General features: G+C 54.8%; 1 protein-coding gene across 1 annotated transcript in view; it reads left to right on the top strand.

Moving 5' to 3' along the window:
* Positions 1-19,126, top strand: part of TMEM132E (transmembrane protein 132E) — a 65,967-nt gene extending 46,841 nt beyond the window's left edge. Inside the window, exons 2-9 of the mRNA XM_032280899.1 lie at positions 5,772-6,702; positions 8,185-8,331; positions 8,641-8,833; positions 9,855-9,998; positions 12,486-12,691; positions 14,609-14,897; positions 15,832-16,023; positions 16,987-19,126. Of these exons, the coding sequence (XP_032136790.1) occupies positions 5,772-6,702; positions 8,185-8,331; positions 8,641-8,833; positions 9,855-9,998; positions 12,486-12,691; positions 14,609-14,897; positions 15,832-16,023; positions 16,987-18,042 (3,158 nt within the window). The 3' untranslated portion in view covers positions 18,043-19,126. The remainder of the gene's footprint in view (positions 1-5,771; positions 6,703-8,184; positions 8,332-8,640; positions 8,834-9,854; positions 9,999-12,485; positions 12,692-14,608; positions 14,898-15,831; positions 16,024-16,986) is intronic.
* The last annotated feature ends 1,520 nt before the right edge of the window (positions 19,127-20,646 follow it).

The following is a 20,646-nucleotide window of genomic DNA, read 5'->3' as shown; positions in this document are numbered from 1 at the left end:
TTAAGCACCCACTATGTACCACACCTTATACTATGCAAAGCTGGGCCAGCCACAACATCTACCAATACCCCAGTTCAGCTGGATAGGCAGAGGTATGAAGAAACAACTATGTGCCTTCTAAGGGTGCGGATGGCTTGAGAGACCTCTGTGCAGGCACAGGGACATGGGAGCCAGTGTCTCACGGCCCCAGGGGAGCAATACAGAAGTGAGCAATGAGAGAGCTCCAGGATCACATGCATTTCCCTCACACCCGGGCCCAGCTCCTCCTGATCTGGCAGAGCCAGAGCTGGCCAGCGCAGAGCAGTAGCAGAGAGGAGGAGGGGTCTGCCTAGGATGGTGGCTGTGAAAGGTATCAAAGAAGGCTTCAGGGAGGAGGTGATGCCTGAGCTGGGCATGAAAGGATGAGGGGACCACCACATCTTCCCACGTGCAAGTCTTCTCTTGGGTCCTGTTGGGTTGGATACCCTCCTGCACGACTGATCAAGCCTCTATTCATGTATTTGTGTCTTTGGGTTGTGAGAAGAACAGAGCTGGTCCAGCTTATATGGAAAGGATGTTTTGCTAGGCACAGTCTGGCAGGGGTTGGGGATGCTAGGGAGAGCTGAGAACACTTCAGTCATCATCCTTATCCCCATATGCAAAAGCTACAGAAACGTATTTGCTTGCAGTTCTGGAGGCTGGAAGCCTGAGGTCAAAGCGTCAGCAGGATTGGTTTCCGGTGGGGGCTGTCCTCTTGGCTCATAGACGGCTGCCTTCTCCCCGCGTCTTCACGACATCTCTCTGTGTGCGTCTGCATCCTGATCTCTTCTTCTTATAAGGACACCAGTCATATCAGATTAGGGCCCACCCTCACAGCTTCATTTTAACTTAGCAGCCTCTTTAAGGACCCTGTCTCCAAACACAGTCATACTCTGAGATGCTAAGGGTTAGGATTTCAAGGGCAGGGCACCGTTCAGCCCATAATATCCCATCATAAGTCAGAGAAGACATGGAGAAGCCTCTTCCCTCAGGAGACGGCAGCAAGGGAGAGGGTCTCAGGGCCAGGCCCAAATGCCTGAGGCCCAAGTCAGAGCCCAGGCCATCAACAGGAAGGCAGCACCCAGAATGGTCTACAGGGCAAAGTGGGGTCAAAACAGGGCTGCAGCCTGGGGGCACAGTGGGGCCAGGGTTCAGAACCAGGCCCACGGAACTGTTGTGGGCAGCCTGCTCTGGAGGCGAAGGGCAGGCAGGTGCCAGCCTGTGTGTGGGGGGTGTGTGTATGTGTGCCTCTGTATGCGTGCGTATGTATGTGTGTGTGTGTGCATATGTATGTGTATATGTGTGTGTGCCTGTGTATGTGTCCTCCCAGTTCAGTCTGGAGGGCATGGGCACCCCTTAGTGTTGTGCATCCAAGGTGGGTCCAAGCAGTGTGTTCTACCCCAGTCTCTCCTCTGTTCCAGCTCCCGTCCTGGCCTGACCTGTCTCTGTATTGATCAGCCTTCCTTCTCCCTACCCCGCTTCTATCTCCCTTCAAGGAAACTTCCAGTAGCTTTTCCTCCCATGCCATGCTCCATGATGTCTGGTGGTCAGAGCTCTGTGCCGAGATGCGGGCCAGCATGCATGTTAGCACACACGTGTATGTACCCTCAAGCACACACATAGTGTCTCTGAAAACTTGGCAGATCAAGTGATCTGGTCATTCCATCAGTCTTACCTCCTCCCTCTCCAGCCATACCGGAAGGCTCCCAGGGCCATCTCCACCTCCCAGGGGAAACTGAGATCCAGAGAGACCAAGCAGGTTCCTTTAAGCTCCAGAATAAGTGAGTGGGAGAGCAAAGATTAGTGCTAGGGTCTCAGGGACCCTCCCTGCTCCACTGCTGAGGAGATTGCAGGGCCCCAGCAGGATGGAGTGATTCATGGTGGTGATGGGAGAGGCTGCTGTTTGCCACAGTGACATAAATACAAAAATTGCAATGCCCTAATGTCAGCTTTCTGCCTCTCTCTTCTGAACACCAGCTATTTTCTTGATATAGGTTACTTCTCGTTCCAGAAACTCAGCTTTCTTATCTGCAGGGTTGCTGACAGGGTCCAGAGCCCCTAGGCCTGGCGCCAGGAGCCCTCCCCTCAGTGGCCACCCAGTCTCCTCTTGGATGCCCCATTAACAAGGAACTCATTACCCCCACAGCATACCAGTCAGTATTGGGCTACTCATTCCGAGAATTTCATTCTTTCAACAAAAATGTATTGAGGGCCTGGTATGTGCCAGGTCGTGTTGTAAGCACTAAAATAGAGCAGGGAGCAAAGCCATGTCTGTGCCTCTATGGAACTTAATTTCTAGTTGGCAGAAACAGACACATGCATATAATCTAGAGTTAGGGGGTGGTAAGTGGTATGAAGAAAATGAAACAGGAAAAGGGATAAAGAGAGATTAGTGGAGGAATGGGGGAGAGGGGCGCTACTTTAGATAAATGATCAGACAGATGTCCCTAAACAAAGCTGGATGAGAGAGAGAAGAGAGAGAAACATGTGACTGTCAAGGGGAGAAAATTCCAGGCAGAAGGAATGGCAGTGCAAAGGCCCTGGGGTAGAAACATTTTCTCAGTATATTCCAAGAACAGCAGATGGTTTGGATGATCCAGGATCTTGGTTTTGCCAGACCAGCTCCTCCCTCAGGGGCGTGGGGGGATTCAGGTGGTGCATGCAGTCACACTTCCCTATCCCTTCCTTCATGCCCCTCTGAGCCTGGTGCCCATCTGGTGGTCTCTGCCCCTGCTGTGCTTCCAAGGAATCCAGATGGTCAGCTGTGAAGTTGGAACAGTGAGAGAGGGCAAAGGGGACTAAGTGCCACTTAGAGCAGCTCTGGGGTCTCCAGGGGATGGATCGCCCCTCCCACCCTGTCCCTCTGCAACCTGGATGGTGAGTACTGAGAGCTCACTGACCACAGCTGCCCTTCCTCCAGCCCAGAGGGATGAGCATGGGGCTCCACCTTGGCCCCAGCACTCAAAGGCCCTGGACATCCCCATACATGCAGCAGTGCCCCTGCCCTGGGCTGCTCTGCAGGCCCCAGAGGATGTCCTGTCCTTAGCCTTTCAGCTACTCTCAACGTCCCTGTGAGGGGGAGAGACTGATGCTGCCACCGCAATTCTAGAGGTGGAAACTGAGGCTTAAAATGGGAAGCAACTTGCACAGTGAGCCTGTGGCAGGGAGAAGCCTTGCACTTGAGTCCCAAAGCATGTTTTCTTGCTTGCTGCTGCTTCCAAATGTGGATCCTGCATTTCCACACGTTGGCCTTGAGGCCAGCATTCTCCAGGCTGCAGGGACACATTCTGAGACCTCAGGCACCAGCCAGAAAGGCTCTCCCCATCTCTGCAAACAATTTCCTGTCCTCATTTGGACTCTGCTGCACACTGCCAACCCACCATCAGCTCCCAGCATTTCTTGTCAATGATTTCCCCGGTTGGTCCTGAGGGCTCCTCGGGTCCTCCTGAGCAGAGCGTGCCACAGGAGGAGTGGTGAGAGCACATGCCATGCCTCTTAAAACAACTGACCCCAAAGGCCTTTGCCATGCCCCAAGCCTGTTGCCTTATTTTTTGAATGAGGAAGATTCAACTGCAGATTTTTTTTAAAGGATGTTGAGACCAGAGCCTCAAGAGCAGGGAATTTTTAGTTCACTGCTTTTGCGAGGAACTAGATGTGAATGTTTGTGAAACTGCCAAAGTTTAATTGACAGTGGTAAAATGATAAATATGCATTAACTGCAATTAATGTCTAGAGCTGACTAGGAGTCTTCTCTTTGGGACACAGGTCTCTGCAGATAACTCAGTGTAGATCAGCCGTGATTTGCTGAAGGCTTTCTTGGTGCAAGGCCTGGTAGGTAACTAACTCCCGCAGAAGGCAGGATGGGAGGTCCCCTCAGAGAAAGGCAACACTCTGAGGAAACTCCCAGGAGTTGAGGGCACATCTTGGAGGGCTTCACGGAGGAGGTAACATTGGAGTGGAACCCTGGAGGAAGATTCACATTTGGATGTGCACAGATAGGAGAGAATCTAATGCAGAGGGTGCAGCATGAGCAAAGGAGGAGCAAGGCAGCATCCATGAGTGTGAAGGACAGTGAGTTGTCCACTTAAGGCATCAGCAGGGGACTGGGAGGAGGAGTCCTAGGAGAAAGGATTCTGACACCATGTGTAGGGGGCCCTGAATGTCACACTCAGGTACAAAGTGAGTTTGGATTTTATTTTGCTAGCAGATGGGGAGAGCTTCTTTGATAATACACACATTTGTGTTGTGTTGCACAATTTATAGAGTGCTTTCTTATTTGATTCCCAGAAACACAGCAGCCTGCAAGACTAGCATTATTATTACCATTGTTCTGATTTTAGAGTTGGGGAATGTGACTCGGGAGGTTCTTGGGGAGATCCAAAATAAGATCTCAAACCTCCGTTTGGGTCCTTCCTGTTCCTTGGCAGTGTCCAGCAAGTTTTGAGCTTGGAATGAGGCAGGCAACAAGGTCTGATTTGTGTCTAGGAGAAAACCCACTCTGGCTGCTGTGTGAAGGAGGAAAATGCCAGAGGAGGGGGGGAGACCCTGTTGGCCAGTGGTATGTCACCATAGTGACAGGAGTAAGGCCGGAACAGGGGCAGGAATGGAGGACAAGGGGGCAGTCTAAGGTGGAATTGCCAGAACTTAGCAGCCTCCTTGGTGGGTGGGGAGAGGAAGTCAAGAGGAGGGAGGAGGCCCATGTTTAGGTGTTGGAGACTGAGAATAAAATTCCCTGTTCATGTCGTGTGTGGCCAATGGGAGAAGGGAGATCTGGATCCCTGGGGACCCTACACCAGCTGAGACAGCAGGTGCAACATGAAGGAGCTTGGGTTTGAGAGTCAGGGGACCCCAGGTTCAAGGCCCATTGCTGGCCCCTTTGCCCATGTGACTTAGTCAAGTTACTTACGTGCCCTGCACCTTATTTCATTTATCTGTAAGAAGTTACAATAGAAAACTGGTTGTATGGATGGAGATCATAATAATACCTACCTCATCGGGAGTTCGAGACCAGCCTGACCAACATGGAGAAACCCCGTCTCTGCTAAAAATACAAAATTAGCAGGTCATGGTGGCACATGCCTGTAGTCTTAGCTACTTGGGAGGCCTCAGCCTCCCAGAATCGCTTCAATCCAGGAGGTGGAGGTTGTGGTGATCCAAGATCACACCAGTGCACTCCAGCCTGGGCAGCAAGAGTGAAACTCTGTCTCAAAAACTAAATAAAATAAAAAATCATACCTACCCCAAAGCATTGATCTGAGGGTGGAATACGCTAACACCTGTCCTGCACGGAGCACAGTAAAGCATAAACAGGGATCACAGGGACTCTTCAGCACCAGAGTCCACTCAACCCTTGATGTGCCTGACTTTGAAAGTCCTCACAATGGCACTTTGAGGCAGAAACAATTTGTATACTTCTTTTACAAGTGAGGATGCTGGGGATAGAATCTCGTGAAGGTTCACAACCTCAAGAAGGAGTTAGGATTAGCTTTACCCCTTTGTCGCAGGTAAATAAATGAAGCCCTGGTGCTAGTGTAATTCACATACCACCAAAGGGAGTGCCAGGTTTGGAGCTCGGGAAGCCTGGCCTGAGCCAGGCTCGGGGCCCACTGCAGGATGTACAGCCAGGCTGAATCTGCCCAGCTGAGAGAGTGGGCAGCCCTCTGTGGGGTGGGAGGGAGGAGGCTGGGGCGCTCTGGGGTCCCAGCGTGGCCTCTCCTGACCACCCTGGGCCTCTTTCCTCTGTCTGTCCCCAGCCTGCGGCCGCTCCCACCCGGCCAGCCCCAGCCCACCGGGGCCACAAGCCAGCCCGGTGCTGCCGGTCAGCTACCGCCTGTCGCACACGCGGCTGGCCTTCTTCCTGCGGGAGGCGCAACCCCCGTCACCCGCAGTCGCCAATGGCTCCCTGCAGCGCTCCGAGCCCTTCGTGGTGTTCCAGACCAAGGAGCTGCCGGTCCTCAACGTCTCGCTGGGGCCCTTCAGCACCAGCCAGGTGGTGGCACGGGAGCTCCTGCAGCCGTCCAGCACCCTGGACATCCCCGAGCGCCTGACGGTCAACTGGAAGGTGCGGGCCTTCATCGTCCGCGCGCGCGTGCCCGCCTCGCAGCCCGTCGCCCAGGTGCTGTTCTACGTGGCCGGCCGGGACTGGGACGACTTCGGCGTCACCGAGCGGCTGCCCTGTGTCCGGCTGCACGCCTTCAGGGATGCCCGAGAAGTCAAGAGCTCCTGCCGCCTCAGCGGGGGCCTGGCCACTTGCCTCGTACGGGCAGAGCTGCCCCTGGCCTGGTTCGGGCCCCCTGCCCCAGCCGCGCCGCCCACGGCCCGCCGCAAGTCCCCAGACGGGCTGGAGCCTGAGGCGGCCGGGGAGAGCCAGCAGGCCGAGCTCTACTACACGCTCCACGCTCCCGATGCGTCGGGGGGCTGTGGGGGCTCCCGCCGGGGGATCGGGCCCGGGGTGGGGGCCAGGGCGGAGAGCCCTACCCAGCACCCCCTGCTGCGCATCGGGAGCATCAGCCTGTTCCGCCCGCCCCCCAGGAGGACCCTGCAGGAGCACAGGCTGGACAGCAACCTGATGATCCGCCTGCCAGACCGGCCCCTCAAGCCCGGGGAAGTGCTCAGCATCCTCCTCTATCTGGCCCCCAACTCCTCCTCGCCCTCCAGCCCCAGTGTGGAGCACTTCACGCTCAGGTAGTAGGGGAGATGGGTGGGGGTCTGGCTTCCCTTCCTAGATCAAATGCATCCCTGACTCCCTGTGGTTGGAGGTGGGGGGACCTCCCAGCTGGATCCCTGTCCAGCATCCTAATCCCAGATCTGTCACTCAGCACTTGAGCAACCTCAGGAAGATACATCACTGTTTGGAGCCTCCATGCCCTTATCTAAATAGCAACAAACATGCTGGCCCCTGTTTCTAGATCTCATAGAAATGGCATAATGGTAAAGAGGAAATATCAGTTTCACAAGCATAGATATCCAGAATAATAGAACTGGAGAACTGGGATTAGAAGGGCCCTTAGACATTTTACCGACAAGGAGACTGAGGCCAAGGAAGAGAAATGGGGACCAAGAGGAGCCTTTTGAGTGGGAGCCAACAGAAGCGTGCGTGCGTGCGTGCGTGCGTGCGTGCGTGTGGGTGGGTGGGTGTGGGTGTGGTGTGTGTGTGTGTGTGTGTGTGTTTTGGGACATTTGCCCCAGTCTTAGAATTGGGAGAAAAATTTTCAGAATCTCCAGCTCTTTCTGTCCTTCTACACCTTGAAAAAGACACAGTTTGCAAATTTAAAAATGCCTTAAATTGTATCACATCCCCCCAAAACATATTTCACAGTAGGAATCTATGGTTTATGTTGGGTGACTCTGAGGACACCCACCAAAATGCTCCCCCACCCCCAGGCACTCCGTGTGGGATCTGAAACATCGCCATTAGCCTGCAACTTGTTTAAATATTTCCTTCTCTCCTCAGTGTCCTACCTTCAAGTTTAAATATTCTTGGAAAGGGTCATGCCTAATTCAGTGATACCAGAATGTGAACATAAGTGAAATCAGTCATCAGAGATATTGGGTTGCATTAATAGGAGTAGAGCATGCGGAATTAGAGAGGTGGTGATCACCTTTAGCCAATGTTCATTAGAGTGCAGCTGAAGTATTTAGTATGGGACACTTTATGTCCAGTGTCCAGAGGAGAGTGACTGGCTGTTAGGTGATTTAGAACTATGGCAAAAAACAACTGAAGAAAAGAAGATTCAGAGAACACCTACTCACCTCGCCAGCTCTTTGAAGAACTACTACAGTTAAGATACAGGGGAATTGTTCTCTGTTGCCCAGCAGAACCTGTGGCAATTTTAGTTCAACTATATCCATGGAAGATCTTTCTAGTTTTCATTGGCTTCCTGAAAAAGGAATGGGATGTGTGCAGAAGTAGTGAGTTCCCTGTCACTAAGGTATGCCAGTAAAGATTAGGCAAAGACTTGGCAGGGATATGGTAGAAGAGTTTTCAGCTATGTGATACCAGGTTCCCCAAATTCAGCTGAAGCATTCTTCTGAAACATCCAGGACTCAGGGTAATGTAGCTCATCTGTTCTCCTCCCTCCAATGCAGCCTAGCAGTGGTGGCCAGGTGGGCAGCTTTGCGTCATAGCCTGACCCTCTCCCTCTTCTTCCTCCCACTTTGTCCCAGGGTGAAGGCAAAGAAGGGTGTGACCCTTCTAGGTACCAAGTCACGGAGTGGCCAGTGGCATGTGACCTCGGAGCTGCTGACTGGGGCAAAGCACTCAACAGCCACTGTGGATGTGGCCTGGGCTCAGGGCACACCCCTCCCCCCCTGGTGAGCCCGAGGTGGCACATCTACCCACCTCTTTGCAGAGCAGCCATCTGAGAGGGGTGGGGAACCTTTGGAGGAGGCAGCTGGGCTTGTCAGGGTGGAAGGGCTGGGGCTTGGTCAATGGGATCGCCAAGGTCCGGGCCCCTCAGTGGGATCCTGGGGCTGGAGCACCTCAGATGGGCTGGAGAAGGCTCAGAGGGTCCCATCCGACAGCTGCCAGGGAGGGTTGGGGTCCACACTAAGGGTTTCTGAGCTCCTGAGCTGCACCCAGCCCTTCATTTTCTGCTCTTCTTCCCTCCCCTACCCTGGCAGGGAGGGCCAGGGCCCCTTGGAGATCCTGCAGCTGGACTTTGAAATGGAGAACTTCACCAGCCAGTCGGTCAAGCGGAGGATCATGTGGCATATCGACTACCGTGGCCACGGCGCCCTGCCTGACCTGGAGCGGGCAGTCACTGAGTTGACGGTCATTCAACGCGATGTGCAAGCCATCCTGCCCCTGGCCATGGTGAGCGGGCAGGTGACTGGCCCAGCAGATTCCTGGGTCAATGCATGCATGCACATTTGTGTGACAAGAATGTGAACCACTGAGTATATGTACAAACCGATGTGTGTATGTGTGACACTTCCTGCCACGCCCAGGTGTATGCCTGTGTAAGAAGGTGTATGCATCTGCACTATATTTGTGGAGCCATGAGGACAGCAGATAATCAGGGGGAGAGAGGTGGGAGATGTCACCGTGGAGAGACCACTCATGGGAAGTTTGCAGGAGGAGGTAGCAATGCAGTTGAGTCTCAGAGGTCACCTGGGAGGAAGGACTCTCAGAGATGCAGGGTGTGTCTTAGACAGCGCATTACTTGGGCAAAGGCACAATTTGTTTTTTTGTTTTGTTTTGTTTTGAGACGGAGTTTCACTCATGTTACCCAGGCTGGAGTGCAATGGTGCGATCTCGGCTCACCGCAACCTCCACCTCCTGGGTTCAGGCAATTCTCCTGCCTCGGCCTCCTGAGTAGCTGGGATTACAGGCACGCACCACCATGCCCAGCTAATTTTTTGTATTTTTAGTAGAGACGGGTTTCACCATGTTGACCAGAATTTTGTGCCTTTTTGAGCAGTTTGTTCAAAAGAACAGATTTTCAAAGAGTGTCCTGGAGTGGTAGGGCTGGAGTGATTGTCTGGGGCCAGCCCAGGGCAGCTTGAATGTCCAGGCAAGTGTGTTAGACGTTACTGTGTGAGTCCGGAGAAGCCCGGAAGCTGTTTAAGAGGAGATGGCACAGGCCTGGGGGATGGTTGTTTCCTGGCGGCACAGTGAGGTGGACCCCGAGGTTCCTGCAAAAGCCGGAGTGAGCAGACCATCTGAGAAGGAGTGCAAGGCAGGGTGGAGGCCTGTCCCTGCACACATGTGCAAGTGTCCCCCTGGAAGGTTGTGCATCTGAGGAGTGGGGGGTCCAGGAGCCGGGGCCATGGCCGGTGTGTCCTAGGACAGAAGGGACCATAAGCATAGCCCCCTCCCCTTCTCCTCCCTGCAGGACACAGAGATCATCAACACGGCTATTCTGACGGGCCGGACAGTCGCCATCCCTGTCAAGGTCATTGCCATCGAGGTGACTGGCCTCGTCCTAGACGTCTCTGCCCTGGTAGAATGCGAGTCTGACAATGAAGACATCATCAAGGTAGGTATCCTGGAAGGTGGGGACCCTGGGTAAGAAGCCCTAGGCCTTCAGGAGAGTGGAACCTCAAACCAGAGTCCAGGTGGCTGAGTCTTATTCATCCTCTGAGATTAAACTCATGTCTCCCTGTGCTGGGACCCCAGCACAGCTGCTCCATCCTTTTCTTCCCACAGCTCTGGCCTTACTGTATCCCAAGCTTCACCACACCTCTATGAAAGGGTTCATTCCCAAGTCTGTTGACTCCCATGGTACACCCTCTTCCTGCCCCTGGATATTGCTTTGACCATTCTGGGATGGCTTCCTGTAGGAATATGAAACAGGCCAGAGGGGAGAAGGCAGTGTCAACAACTTGAACTCAATCTAGCAAGACATTATTGAACCCTAGTGTGTGGCAGATGCTTGGCAAGGTAACAGGAGGCAGGTGAGGGAGAGGATACCTCAAAGACCTTCCCTGAACCCAGAGTGCGAGTGATCAGATGAAGGCAATGGAGCTCAGGGAGAAGACTCAAGACGCACGTGAGTTAGGCCAGGCAGGAAGGTTGTGTACTGGAGGCCCCACTCCCGGCACACATGCCTAGCTCCTCCAACTCCTAAAGGCACCTCTCAGCCGTGAGCTCCCACCCCCACCCCCACCCCACCCCCCGAATTCCTCCCCAGGGACCTGCTCTGGCCCCAGGTCCTCCACAGCCCAGCCCACATGACAACCATCTGACTCAATGACCCAGTTAGGCCACCTCCCCAAGAGGGATCCAGATTCACTCCTCTTGAACAGAGATGAGAAGTAAGTTGGGAAGAGGAGGCAGTGGAGTGGGCAGTGGTGTGAGCGGATGTCCAGCGCTGGTACCTGCGGGATGGGCCAGCTGTTTACTGTGCCACCCTCCAGCAAGCACCAAAATCAGATGATTAGACAACTAAATTTGTTCTTGTTCCTATAAATAATTCAGCTTGAAGGAGAGCAGGAGAGTTGGGATGCAGGTGTCCTCCTGCTCTCTCTATGCTTTGCCTCTGGGTCCCTCTGAATCTGGGGAGCATGGGGCTCACCTCGTCTCTCCATGATCCAGGAAGGATGCCTTCCAAGGGAGCCAGAGCAGGTGGTCTGGTACCCACCCCTTCCACTGTATCGCCCTCTTCAGAGAAGCCTCAGCGGAACTGTGGGGCTGTCCACTGCTGGCAGACTGGGATGGGAAGAAACAGGCCTGCCCCCAGGGGCCCTCACCCAGAGAAGTAGCACCTTCTCTGCTACTCAGACTCCCCCACCCCAGCCCCAGAGCAGACCAGAACCAAGTCATGCTGGCTTTGATACCAAAGGGAATTGGAGAAGATTCTAAATGAAACTGGTTACAAATCTTGATGGAATATACTCAGGTCCGTATGGAGTTTGCCACATTCTAATTGGAATTTGCAGGTCTGCAGATGGAAGTGAAGTGGGAAATGAGCATTTCTGGCAGGGCTGCTGTCCTATCCCTCCACCCACCCCTCTGAGATGATGATGGGAGCCGGCAGGGTTTGGGATGCCCCGGGGGCTCATCTCCATGGATGAGCCATAGTCGCAGTGCCCCTGGGTCATTCCAGGGCCTTCAGGGCACCTCAGCCCACCAGCTGAATGATAGACCTCCCACCAAACTCAAGGCTGTGCACCCATGGACGCACACTAACATGAGCACCTAGGTGCATGTACACACAGGATCCAAGGTGCCAGGTGTGTGCGTGGGCATATTTAAAACACAGAGCCATCTGCATTTGCCCTAAAGTACTGGCAGTGACACCTCTGTGAGTGGGCACAGGTATCCACCAAGATGTACTCAGCAGGCATGTGGTTTCCATCCAGGGAACCTCTAGGAATGCAAGTCTGTATCCAGGTGGGCAGGCAATGACAACAGCCACATCTGTTGGTGGCAGCCATCCACCCATCTGCACTTGGGTTTCTCTGGCCCCGAGTTTTCCTCTCCCATTCCCTCACCTCCACACCTGGCCTAGCAGCCCCGCCAGCCGGAAATTAACTACCCACCCATTCTCCTGGGGCAGCCATGCCAGAGAGGCCATGGAAGACATGGGCCTGCCCCTCGTCCCCATCCCCTCCGCCTCAACTTCCACCCTGCCCAGTCAAGTGCCCATGTCCTTTTCTGCATCATAGAGGACTCTACCTGCCAGACCCCTGGCACCAGAGCCCCGTCGGTCCTGCTGGGGGAGGGGAGCCAGCCCTGAGAGGCCCCTCACCCTGGAGCCCCCTCCAAAGTGTGGCTCTGGCAGGTCAGGAACAGCCCCTGTGAAAGCATTTGCATGTTGGCTCCTCATTAAGGAACAAAAGCCTCCCACAGAGGGCACAGAGGCAGTGATGGAAGCCAGGACTCCCAGAGGAATCAGTGCCTCCTCCCCTCAGCCTCTTGGGACTTTCCCTCTCCTGAGACTTTCCCTCCTTTGTCAGACTGAAGTCCCCTGCACTGCCTCACAGGAGGGCAAGATGTGCTGACTGTTCCTCCCTTCCCCCAGGTATCCAGCAGCTGCGACTATGTGTTTGTGAGCGGAAAAGAGTCTCGAGGGTCCATGAACGCCAGGGTCACCTTCCGCTACGACGTCCTCAATGCCCCCTTGGAAATGACAGTCTGGGTCCCCAAGCTGCCCTTGCACATTGAGCTCTCAGATGCCCGCCTCAGCCAAGTGAAGGGCTGGAGGGTACCTATCCTCCCCGACCGGAGGTAAAGCCCCCCTCTTATGGCAGATACTTGGGATACTCATGGGTGGATACAGCCTCAGCCCACAGTCCGATCTGCATATGGGCATAAGGCCCTTGGTATACACAGTCTGCAGGTTGGATGTGCAGTCAACAAACTTGCATTGAGCAGCTACCGTGTGCTAGGCACTGGCAAGTGTTTGAGAGATGGGGTGAGTGTGGCCGGTGCCTAACCCTGCCAGTCTCTCAGTCCAGCAGGGGAGAAAGGCATACGAATGCCACAGAGCATGGTGGTGGGTGGGAAGCCCTGTGTGCAGGGAATCAAGTGACACAAAGAGAGAACTCCCGCTTCTTCCAGGATAAGTCAAGGCAGGCTTTCTGGAAGAAGCAACTCTTGAGCTTAGTCTTAAAGGATGAACTGAAAGTTGGCTGGGGAGACAGGGTCAGAGAGCAGTTGGGCAGACACAATGGAGCAGACACACCTGTACACCTGTGCCCCAGCCTGGGCACACGCCAAGGCCACAGTAGCAAGTGTGTGAGTACAGGCACACTCCGACTCATACCCAGGCTCCCTTTTGGGCTTGGAGGCTCATGCACCTGGGTGCCCGTATGTGGGACATATAGGAGTGTACTCACTGCATTCCAATCACCCCCTCAGAGCTGCTGGAGACAAAAGCCCAGCAGGGAAGAGAAGACAGGAAAGTAATGGGCAGCTAAGAGCAGGAGGCGGGTGGGGCTGGAGAGAGAAGCAGGTGGTGAGAGAAACAGGCAGCCAAGAGAGAACTGGGCTGACTTCAACTCAGAGAGATTTGGAAGAGCAAAGGGGTGTAGACCAGTACCTCTCAAACTTTAAAGTGTATTACCTGGGTGAATTAAAGGGAATTCACTTTAAAGTGAATTACCTGGGGATCTGAGTAAAATGCAGATTCTGACTGGGCAGGTCTGGGGTAAAGCCTGTGATTCTGCATTTATGACCAGCTCCTGGGTGATGGCGATACTGCTTTGAGTAGCAAGGATGTGATGGACTCTGAAGCCAGACAGCCTGGTTTAAATTCTGCCTCTGCTATTTGCTAGCTGCATACATTTGGACTACTTATATAATCTCTCTGTGCCTCCATCTCTGTATCTGTAAAATGGACACAAGAACAGCTGCCGCACAGGATTTTTGGGAGGATTAAATTAATTCACCCAGGTAAAAGAACCTCTGAATGAATATTCTGGTCACTTGACCCTCCAGTACACCAACAGAGCACTAGCTACAGAGAAAAAACTTGGCTTTCTTGCCAAAGCACACCTTCCTGGCAGTAAACCTCTCAATTTTGGCATCTTTTGCAATGTGCATAGACTGCAAATTTCCCACATCATCAAGTCCAGGTTCTGTTTTACTTCACAGTGTATCAATGTGTCTCTCTCATCTCATATTTGACTAAAACCAGCAAGACAAAACCAGGCTGCAGTTTTCACACCTTGCTTGGAAATCTCATCAGTTAATTGTCCAAGTTCATCACCTGCAGGTTCTGCTTTCCACACAACTGCGGGACACAATTCAGCTAAGATTTCTGGCATCTTATAAGAAGGATCGCTTTTGCTCCAGGTTAGAGCTTAGAACAGTGCCAGGCACAAACTTAGTGCTGAAGAAAAGGCAAAGGCAGCGGTTGCTGTTAGGATTTGACACCGGCTATTCCCAGGCATGGGTTAAACCAAGAGGAGGCAGAGAGGGACAAGAGGTAGGGTCAAGAAGGTGCCTTTCTAGGAGAGAAAAGGCTGGGACTCCTGGCTCCAAACTTAGATAGAAGGCATGAGCCACAGAGGAGGCTTGCTTTTGCAGAGCTTCCCACCACAGGGAGCTGGGAGGACCCAACAGGGCAAGGGTGAGGGGTGTGAACTCTGCAGGTCAGAGTCAAGGTGAGAAGCCTTCAGCATGGCACGTCCCCACCCCCAGGTCAGTCCGGGAAAGCGAGGATGAGGAAGAGGAGGAGGAAGAGCGGCGGCAGAGTGTAAACCGTGGCTGCACCCTGCAGTACCAGCATGCCACCCTGCAGGTCTTCACCCAGTTCCACACGACATCGTCTGAGGGCACCGACCAGGTGGTCACCATGCTAGGCCCGGACTGGCTGGTGGAGGTCACCGACCTAGTCAGTGACTTCATGCGGGTGGGTGACCCCCGAGTGGCACACATGGTGGACAGCAGCACGCTGGCAGGGCTGGAGCCAGGCACCACCCCGTTTAAGGTAGGTATGGGCTCTGTCCCAGCATAAAGGGGCAGTGCCGGGAGCCTTATTTACCTGTGGGTACAGAACTCAGATGTTCCCGACCCCAACCGGCCCCCAGAACACTCATCCCTACCTGCCTCTTGTCTGAAATTCCACATCAAAGGTCAAGCTCTGTCAGCTTCATCTTGGTAAAAGGTCTCACTCCAAGCTTTATCAACCTTTATCAGTCCTCATTGTGGTGACTCAAGCAGACCTCTCCTTGAGAGCAGAGCGGGAGCAGGTACAAGGCGGCCAGTCTAGAGTCCAGGAAGGTGCATTTGGTGATCTAGGAACTCAACCTGGACCTTTCCTGACTTGGTTCTACCTGACAATGGGGTGCCTAGGTAGAAATCATCTACCCAAGAAATTATTAAGTTATGATCCATGGGCTAGAATCTGCCTGCAGACATATTTTCTTTGTATATTTTCTTTGTTCAATTGATCCAATGTGTTTTAAATTGGAAGATGTCTCATTTAAGAAATACATATAGATTTCTGGTTTCACAAAAAATGAATCTGGCAACAATCAGCTGAAGCCAGTATGGGTGCCTCCTTTACAGGAGAATGAGTTCCCTCATTTTCCACAGTGCTCACCACTCCCTTTGTCTCCCTGACATTGAGGCTGCACATCAGTTGCTACTTAGCACTGTGTAGTTGTTTTCCTTCTAATTGGCCCGCCTCTCTCATTTGTGTTCCTGCCTGGCTGCTGTGAGCCTCTGACCCTCTCATGACCTCTGGACACTGGTTCCTGGTTGCAGACCCAAGGCAGAGCTGAGGAGTCCTGCCTCCCAGCCTGCCTCACCCTTTGGGCCCCTCTTCCAGCAGTGCTGGGATTTCTCCCTGGTTGGGGATCTTGGGCAGGGTGGGGTGCTGCTTTCCTGGCTCTCTCCCACCCAGTCCCACTCTGTCTCAGGTGGTGTCTCCGCTGACGGAGGCTGTGCTCGGGGAGACGCTGCTGACAGTGACGGAGGAGAAGGTCAGCATCACACAGCTTCAGGCCCAGGTAGTAGCCAGCCTGGCCCTCTCCCTGCGGCCCAGCCCTGGGAGCAGCCACACCATCCTGGCCACCACAGCCGCCCAGCAGACCCTGAGCTTCCTCAAGCAGGTAACCAGCTGCTCAGCCCACCAGCCAGGAGTTGGTGGTATGGAGGAAAGACCTGGGGGCTCTGCTTCGCCCTAGCACCAAGAGTCCCCAAATTAGGGCTCTAGGAAATGGAGGATCTCTGCCTTCCATGCCCTGCGCACCTGCCAACCCCACAGCTGCATCTACACGGGAGGTCTGAGCAAGGTCTTGCTTGCTGCTCTTGCCACCCGAGATGTTCCCTCTGAAGGTCTCCCTCCTGGATTCACAGACGGCTGTCACCTCCACACCACCCCCGGGAAGTACCCTCACCCATATCTGGAGCCCCAAGTACACACCATAGGCACAGCCACACGACGAAAGTAGAAAGGTGATAGGTGTGAGTCCTGGGGAGTGAGGAGGTGAGCATCAAACACTGAGCTGGGAGTCAGGACATAGGGGTCCTCTGTCCCTAACTCGCTCCATCACCCCAAGCCAATCACTTCTCACCACCGGCAGGCAACCTGCTTGAAACTGTGCCCTCCTCATCTGGAGGGAGGGCAATTCTCAGAAGGTTTTAGCCAACAGGCAGAAGTGGGGAGCGGGTGTGTATTCTCAATGGCCAGTTGTCTGATGGGGGTAAGCCCAAGGTCAGGCATGGAGACACAAGCTCTTCCAGCAGCAGAAGGGACTTGAGATAGACCTAAGGCAAAACCTACCTTCCGCTCCTCAAGGGGAGAGGGATGAAATGGACAAGGGCATCCTCAGAACAGTATGAGGCCTGGATGCCATGGCCTGGGGTTTACCCTCCCCACAACCTGTGAGGAGGACATTCACTTGAACAATAGTTCCTGAGTGCCCATCACAGGCCAGACACAGTTCCAGAGCTGAGAATACAGCAGAGAGCCAAAGACCCTTGGTCCCTGCGTCCATAGAGCCCAGGATCTAGCAGGAAGCCAGCTGAACAAGCTCTTTGACTCCTGTCCCCTCCTTCTCCTCCTCCTCCAGGAAGCCCTGCTGAGTCTCTGGCTCTCCTACAGTGATGGCACGACAGCCCCACTCTCCCTCTACAGCCCCCGAGACTATGGACTGCTGGTGAGCAGCCTGGATGAGCATGTGGCCACTGTGACCCAGGACCGGGCCTTCCCTCTGGTGGTGGCTGAGGCGGAGGGGGCAGGGGAGCTGCTCCGCGCAGAGCTAACCATCTCCGAGAGCTGCCAGAAAACCAAACGCAAGAGTGTGCTGGCCACGACCCCTGTGGGCCTGCGAGTGCACTTTGGGAGCGACGAAGAGGACCCCACTTACGACTACCCAGGCCCCAGCCAGCCAGGGCCTGGCGGGGGCGAGGACGAGGCCCGGGGAGCTGGCCTGCCAGGCTCTGCGCTACCCGCACCGGAGGCCCCAGGCCCGGGCACGGCCAGCCCCGTCGTGCCACCCACAGAAGACTTCCTGCCGCTGCCCACAGGCTTCCTGCAGATGCCACGGGGTCTGACCGACCTGGAGATCGGCATGTACGCGCTTCTGGGCGTCTTCTGCCTCGCCATCCTCGTCTTCCTCATCAACTGCATCGTTTTCGTGCTGCGCTACCGGCACAAGCGCATCCCGCCCGAGGGCCAGACCAGCATGGACCACTCTCATCACTGGGTGTTCCTGGGCAACGGGCAGCCGCTGCGGGTGCAAGGGGAGCTCTCGCCGCCGGCAGGCAACCCGCTGGAAACCGTGCCCGCCTGCTGCCACGGTGACCACCACAGCAGCGGCAGCTCGCAGACCAGCGTCCAGAGCCAGGTGCACGGCCGGGGTGACGGCTCCTCGGGAGGCTCTGCCCGGGACCAAGCCGAGGACCCCGCCAGCTCGCCCACCTCCAAGCGCAAGCGGGTCAAGTTCACCACCTTCACCACGCTGCCGTCAGAGGAGCTGGCCTATGACTCGGTTCCCGCTGGAGAAGAGGACGAGGAGGAGGAAGAGGACCTGGGTTGGGGCTGCCCGGATGTGGCGGGCACCACGCGGCCCACTGCACCCCCGGACCTGCACAATTACATGCGCAGAATCAAAGAGATTGCATAGAGGCGCCAGCCGGAGTAGCAGGCACTCGCCCCCCACGGAGTCTGCATGGGGCAGGACACAGCCGGGACCCCCAGTTCACACTGACTCTGGGCGGCTGAATTGATTTTGTACTCCTGCCCCTGCAGCTTGGCTCGGTGCGGGCAGGCCCCTACTCCCATGTCTGGGCCTGCCCTCGCCCCACACCGTTACCCTCGTCTGCCCCCTGCAGGTGGAGTGCTCTTCCTCCAGTAGCTCTCAAGGAGGAAAGCAACCCCAGCCTCTGTTGTACCCTTTCCAAACCTCCTCCCATCTTAAGCAACCCCCTGCCGCAAGAGTGAGGCAAGGAGGTCCAGCTTGGGGCCAGGTGGGCCCACGCTGTGCCTGGCCCCGCCTCCCGTCCCCACTGTCGTCCCCCTGTGCAGGGGGGTCCTGTGGGGGTCTTGTGTCACAGGCTGCACAAAGACTTTCCTCAAACCAATATTCAGGGATTTCTGTCCTGCAGGGTGGGGAGGTGGTGGCTGCCTGCCCTGCCAAGGATCTTGCTGTGGACTAAATATTTGGGGGTTGGGGGACAGTTGTAGCATCTGCCGGCATTCGGGTGCCTCCCAGGACAGGGGAGCTGACTTCACAGAGAGGTCTGGTGCCAAGCCAGGCACCTTCCTGAGTTCTCAGGACTCCCACCTCTGCCCCAGGGGCTTTGGGCAGGGACCTAAAGAGGGAGGAGTCCTGGATCCATCTCTAGCCAAATCACACCCCAGAGCCAAAGGCCTGGGGACCTCCTTGCCTCCCCTTCCCCCACAGCAAGGTCAACACTACTACGCCTTAGCCACCCCTCACCCTGCTGACCGCTCCTTCCCGCCACAGCACAGGGCAGGCAGCTACCTATTCCCCATAAGACGGAAACTGGGAGGGCAGTAGAGGGCACCAGGGAATGCTGTGAGGGACTTTAGGGTGGGCAAAAGCAGAAGGGAGCCAGTGTCGCCCCTACCCCATCCCACAGCCATTTTTCTCTCGGGTTCTACCCACCACTGTGTCAGATTTTTCTTAAATAAATGGAAGCAGTCAGACCGGAGGTGGGGGCAGCAGCTCCCGTGAACAGACAGTACGTGGTGGCTGGCTTTGTCTCTTCCTTGTGTGCATGGATAACCACACATACTCACAAAACAAGTGCACACATGCACACACACACACTGTGGGCACACCACATGACATGAGACCAAAACTTGGCTAGACCAGGCTGTGGTCCTGCTCTTCCTCCCCCAGCATGCAGGTCCCTTCAGACCCTCTGGAGCTTTGGGATACCCAGGTCAAGGGATGAAGAATCCGCTGACCCACAAATGTGCCCTTACAAAGAGATGCCTCCTCTAAGGCTCTGTCCTGATTGGCTCAGGGGAGGAAAGGACCGGCCTCTGGATCTGCAGATAAAGGTGTTCTGGGGGGCACAGAAAAATGAGAGAGGTCAGAGGGTTGGTGTGCCCACCTGAGTTACTCCAGCTTCCTTCAGCCCACCTCTCAGAGGGGACCCTCCCTGTCACCACCTCTCAGGGAATTATCTCTCCCATGTGGGGTTGATGGAGAAAGCCTGGGGATCTACATGCTAGAAGCCAGACAGCACAGGTGTGTTGGGGTACCCCTCCCCACCAGTGGGCCGTGGGCTAGCTGCACCTCATGCCACACTTGACCTATGAGTGTGCACGCGGCCTCTCATGAGGCCCTGGGAGCCCACACCCCAGCACAGGCAGCAACCTAGGGGGCACAGGAGCTCAGCCAAGGCTACCTGGCTAGCCTCCAGTGCCCATAGACAGGTGGCTCTGGCAGCCACACTGGGAAAGAAAAGGAACAGTAACCAGCATGTGTCCCAGGAGCAAGCCAGCAGCAGAACTGGGGCTACACTGGCACCTGCCCAGACTTGCTATTGCCCACTGTGGAAGGAAGCCTGGCCTCCCACAGTCATCTGCTCAGCGGATGGTGCAGCCCAGGGTGGTTGTGAGGATTAAATAGGAGCATGTGTGGAAAGCACTCTGCACAGTTCCCGACAGCAGACGGATTCCTAGTGCATTGAGGGTATTGATGGATGGACTTTGCCACAACCAGGTCTTAATTTTCAGGCAAGGCATAGATCTGAAAGGAAGATTAGAGACTGACCAGCTGTGCCCAAGGTATGTTTGGCAACAAAGAACGGGTGCTGCTCAGCAGCAAGTCAGGAGCTACCAGAAAGCTGAGCCCAAAGCAGAACCACAGTGGGGCTTGGCAGGGGAGCTCTCCTTGAGTTCCCAGAACAACAGACATCTGCCGTTCAAACACTGCCCTGACCACATGCTCCTGGAGAGGTATGGTGGTCTGTCATTTTTTAATCCCCTTGTGCTTAACATGGTCCCTGGAATTAGCAAATGCTCAACGAATGATTGCCTACCAAATTAAGTCCAAATACAAACTATAAATGGCTTTCTCATTATCCGTGTTGGGGGATTTCACACATTCTACCACCTCACTTGAGGTTTATCACCTCGTCCCCTTTGGGTTCTTATAAGAGAGCTGAGGAGAGCATAGATGTGAATCCAGGAAGAATATCCCAGGTTGGGAGTGTGTGCTGGGTGGGGTGGGTTTCTGGTGTGAAACTTGGAA

This window comes from Sapajus apella, unplaced genomic scaffold (genome assembly GCF_009761245.1).
Source record: "Sapajus apella isolate SASKATOON/1434 unplaced genomic scaffold, GSC_monkey_1.0 scaffold12, whole genome shotgun sequence".
NCBI classification, from domain to species: domain Eukaryota; kingdom Metazoa; phylum Chordata; class Mammalia; order Primates; family Cebidae; genus Sapajus; species Sapajus apella.
Note: the sequence above shows the minus strand (reverse complement) of the source record. Positions and strands in the feature narration are given on the sequence as shown.